Below are 4,591 nucleotides of genomic sequence, written 5' to 3'. Positions count from 1 at the left end.
CTCCATGGTTTCTTTGTCTGATGACAGTGGATTAGAAAGCACTGACAGAGACCCTGACCCCGATACCCCATATAGTGGAAAGATAATTCAATTAGAGTGACACATGGCAACCCAGTTATCCTGGGGTGGTTAACCCATATTAGCCTTTGTCACTAGAGACTGGGGTCAATTTTTAAGCAAAATTACTATAAGGACCAAATTTTCAATAATTTTATGTATAACAATTTGAAAATACTATCTGTTCTCCTGCAGTGACCACCACCTAATGCAAGAGCAGAACCTGGTGGTGCTTTTTGCTGGTTCCCCTCATAGGGAAGCATGACGTTAGATTGAACAGATAGATCTAGTTCTTTTTTTTGCTAATATGCACTGCTTTGAAATAGGACACTTGTTTCCTCTTCTCTTGCTGGTTCGGTGGTCATCAGGTGAATTCTGTGAACGCCCATTGTCAAATGCTAGTGGTGCTGGGCTGAAGTCAGTGTGGTGCTTGTAACGCTCCCAACTCTAACTATGTCCTCATCGACTTTCCTTGTAGAGAGCAAGCGAGACATTCTTTTCCTCTTTGATGGCTCAGCCAATCTCGTGGGCCAGTTTCCTGCTGTCCGTGACTTTCTCTACAAGATTATCGACGAGCTCGATGTGAAGCCAGATGGCACCCGCATTGCAGTGGCTCAGTACAGCGATGATGTCAGGGTGGAGTCCCGTTTCAATGAACATCAGACGAAGCCTGAGATCCTGAATCTTGTGAAGAGAATGAAGATCAAGACAGGCAAAGCCCTCAACCTGGGCTACGCCCTGGACTATGCACAGAGGTACATCTTTGTGAAGTCTGCCGGCAGCCGGATCGAGGATGGGGTGGTTCAGTTCCTGGTGCTGCTGGTTGCGGGGAGGTCGTCGGACTCTGTGGGTGGCCCAGCCAGCAACCTGAAGCAGAGCGGGGTGGTGCCCTTCATCTTCCAAGCCAAGAATGCGGACTCTGCTGAGTTAGAGCAGATAGTGCCGTCCCCAGCGTTTATTCTGGCCGCCGAGTCGCTTCCCAAGATCGGAAATCTTCAACCACAGATCGTGAATCTCTTGAAATCGGTGCACAACGGAGTGCCAGCACCAGGTACAGTATAGAAATCTGGTCGCTTCTGCAGCCCCATCCTCCGGTGCATGGGTTGAGGGTAGGTTGTTGGCTCCAGGTCCTCAGATAAAGCCCTCCTTGCGTTTATGGGGAAGATGGAAAATTAATAGGTGGTTTTGGCAGGAACAATAGAATATGGGTTTTCTTTCCTAGCTTTGACTCTCTGGCTGCTTTCCATGGCAAACCAGGAGAATCAGGGTGATTATTTTTGAGGGCATTAGAATATTTCATAATAAGATATACTAGAAAGATTTAGATATTAATGGTTAAAATTTGTTTTTAAGAAGCACCATTTTTACCATATACATAATAAAAACCATATAATATGGTTACATTATAGCTAAAGTGTTTTAATCTTCATATTCCCCCAGTGCCTTTAAATGGGTATCACTGTGTTATAATTCCTTCACTATATTCATTAAAAATTAAAAGGCTTTAAAGGAGGCAGATAAATTCCCATTGCAAATGCTGCACTAAACTTTCCAACTGCTAAACTACATTACCATGACTTGTGTTTAATAACTTTTCATTTGTTGATAAAAATGCAGTGAAAAGAGAAATTAACTTCACATATACCGTTTTGATTAAAATTGAGACTCTAGAGTGTCTGTTGACTATCAGGCCCATTCACTATTGGTTTGGGGTGGTAACTCTGTTGTCTGGGTTATGTTTTTTCCCCATGGATCCACTCATGACTTGCAGCAGATCACTTGAAACCTCCCATCTATAAAATGCTAATGGTTATGTGGGCTCCGACGTCCTGAACCCACCCCTCACACACCGTCCCACAGACTGCTTTCTTGAGTACCCCGTGAAAGTTAACAGTACTGTTCAAGCATTGAAAAGTTCCAAAATATAAGGACTCTGTATATTGGTGAATTAGTTTCCCATTGCTTTTGTCAAAAATTATCACAAATTCAGTGGCTCAGAACAAAATGAACTTATTATCTGACACGTTTTGAGATCAGAAACCAGTCTTGCTGGGCTAACACCAGTGTGTCAGCATATTGCACCTTCTGGGAGTTCGAGGTTATCCATTCTCTTGCCTTTTCCAGCTTCTAGATGCCCTTTCCTCTGTCCTCAATGCAAGCAGTACAGCATCTCCTTCCTGACCTTTGCTTCCATCCTTTCTTCTTCTCTCTCTGACTCTGACCCTGTTATAAGGACACTCGTGATTGATTACCTTGGGCTTACTGGATAATCTGGGATAACTTCCCCATCCCCAAATCCTTAACTCAGTCACACCCACAGAGTCCTTTGGATGAGTTCAGGCATTTGCAATTGGACATCCTTCTGACCGCTGTGCAGCCCACCCCACTGGTATGAAGTTGTGGCTCTCGTGTTCTGCTTGAGTGATCGATTTTGTCTTCTTCCCAGTTTCAGGAGAAAAGGACGTGGTGTTTCTGATCGATAGTTCTGAGGGTGTCAGGAGCGGCTTCCCTCTGTTGAAAGAGTTTGTCCAGAGAGTGGTGGAGAGTCTGGACGTGGGTCCTGACCGGGTCCGCGTGGCCGTGGTGCAGTACAGCGACCGGACCAGGCCCGAGTTCTACCTGAATTCATACATGGACCAGCAGGGTGTCATCGGCGCCGTCCGTGGGCTGACCCTGCTGGGAGGGCCGACCCCCAACACCGGGGCCGCCCTGGACTTTGTCCTGAGGAACATCCTGATCAGCTCTGCAGGAAGCAGGATAGCAGAAGGCGTCCCCCAGCTCCTGATCGTGCTCACGGCCGACAGGTCTGGGGACGACGTGAGGGGCCCCTCTGTGGTCCTGAAGAGAGGAGGCGCAGTGCCCATCGGTATTGGCATCGGGAACGCCGACATCACGGAGATGCAGACCATCTCCTTCATCCCGGACTTCGCTGTGGCCATCCCCACCTTCCGCCAGCTGGGGACCGTCCAGCAGGTCATCTCCGAGAGGGTGACCCAGCTCAGCCGTGAAGAGCTGAGCAGGTTGCAGCCAGTTCTGCTCCCTCCAACAAGCCCAGGTGAGGAGGGAGTTCTTCGGATCCTGTTCCTTTAATCATCTGGGGCTACTTGTTTGCACTGTGGGCTACAAAGCATTTTCAATTTTCCTGTCTCTACCATATGGAGTGAAATCATAAAAAAAATTAGAAACCATGTGCCTCTTTTTGCCTCAGTGGCCAGAAATGGCAGAGGTTCAAGGAGATGACAAGATTCATGTTTACAGACAAATTAAAGTCTCTAAGAGGGGCATATACTTAGCTTAGGTTCAGACTCCCTAACTCTGCATAAAGGCTTCTGTATAGATATCTGAAGGGAGGGGCCATCTCCCTGATCTCACCTGTTCAGTATCGGTTCTAGGCTGTCCCTGGGAGGTTTAGCCAGCAGCCTTCCACCATGTGGAGGGAGTCTGACCACAGGCACTCTGTCGAGCTGGGGCATCGTCTCTGAGACACTGGTATCTCCAGAGCTGATGTGTGAAGATCACTTTTGAGTTTGCTTGGTGCCGAGAAGTGAGTGTCTTTACTGCAGGAAGGCCACCTGTCTGTCATGGCCTTAGCTTATAATATTTCCTTCTTCCTGTTTCCCCGTTCTAGTCCTGGTGCAATAAACTAGAAAATGGTAGAAGCCCTGCCTTCTGAGAAGGCAAGGGGCCAAGATATATCCACCCTTCAATGCATGCCCACCGAGGGCCTGCTGTCCCCAGCACTTGGATAGGGGTGGTCACAGCAGGGAGGGAGGAAGATGTGTTCTTGCTCTCCGTGGCCTCCTGGCACGGAGAGGGGAAAAAAAGAAAGAAAGATGGAGTAAAAGCAAGCGAAGGAAAAGTCAGACACAGGGTATGCGTCCTTTCGGTAACCAGGGAGGTGAGGATGACTGATTTGGTGCAGTTGGAAGGTTGAGCTTCTCTCTGGAGTCCTGGACAGAGACCAGTGCACCCCACGAGACTTCCATGGAATGTTCTAAAATGTCGTGATCACATAAATTTTGGAAACAATGAGATAAACAAAGTAAAAGAGGGTTTTTAAAAATTTCCCTAGTTGATGTGCTTTGTGTATCTCCAACACAGTAAGTGAACACACATTTCCAAAACTTATTTGACTGCAGGAGTCCTTTATTATGACTCATCTCGAGGCACTGGTATTGCAGAGAGTGTACTTTGGAAATATTGTCATGGTGTCTGTGCAGCTTGTGGATGTCAAATGCAAGTGTATTTCATTCTGCAATAGAATTCCCAGTCTGTTCACTCCCTCACTCTTCAGATTGACTCTTTTCTACCCCCTCCAACCTCCCCGTCCTGCTCTTGTGGCTCCTCTTCCCTCTCAGCTTACTCTCAGCTGGTGGTCTGGAGTCCCATTTCACTGAGACAATACAAGTAAATCAGAGGAGAATTTCCAGAAGCACCGCTTGTGCTCTCCCAGCTGCGATGTCCAGTCTCGGCGTCCCGCTGTTCCCTGGACACCCCGTCTCTGCTTCCGGCACCCTCTCCTCTCTCCTGCGCC

At 47.7% G+C, this 4,591-nt stretch overlaps 1 protein-coding gene across 1 annotated transcript in view; it reads left to right on the top strand.

Annotated features, from left to right (window-relative positions):
- The window catches only part of COL6A3 (collagen, type VI, alpha 3), a 97,265-nt gene that overhangs the window by 39,405 nt on the left and 53,269 nt on the right, over nt 1-4,591 (top strand). Inside the window, exons 7-8 of the mRNA XM_008586105.1 lie at nt 536-1,108; nt 2,504-3,112. Of these exons, the coding sequence (XP_008584327.1) occupies nt 536-1,108; nt 2,504-3,112 (1,182 nt within the window). The remainder of the gene's footprint in view (nt 1-535; nt 1,109-2,503; nt 3,113-4,591) is intronic.

Source organism: Galeopterus variegatus, unplaced genomic scaffold (assembly GCF_000696425.1).
Source record: "Galeopterus variegatus unplaced genomic scaffold, G_variegatus-3.0.2 Scaffold3830, whole genome shotgun sequence".
In the NCBI taxonomy this organism is placed as follows: Eukaryota; Metazoa; Chordata; class Mammalia; order Dermoptera; family Cynocephalidae; genus Galeopterus; species Galeopterus variegatus.
This window is presented reverse-complemented; position numbering and strand designations above follow the sequence as displayed.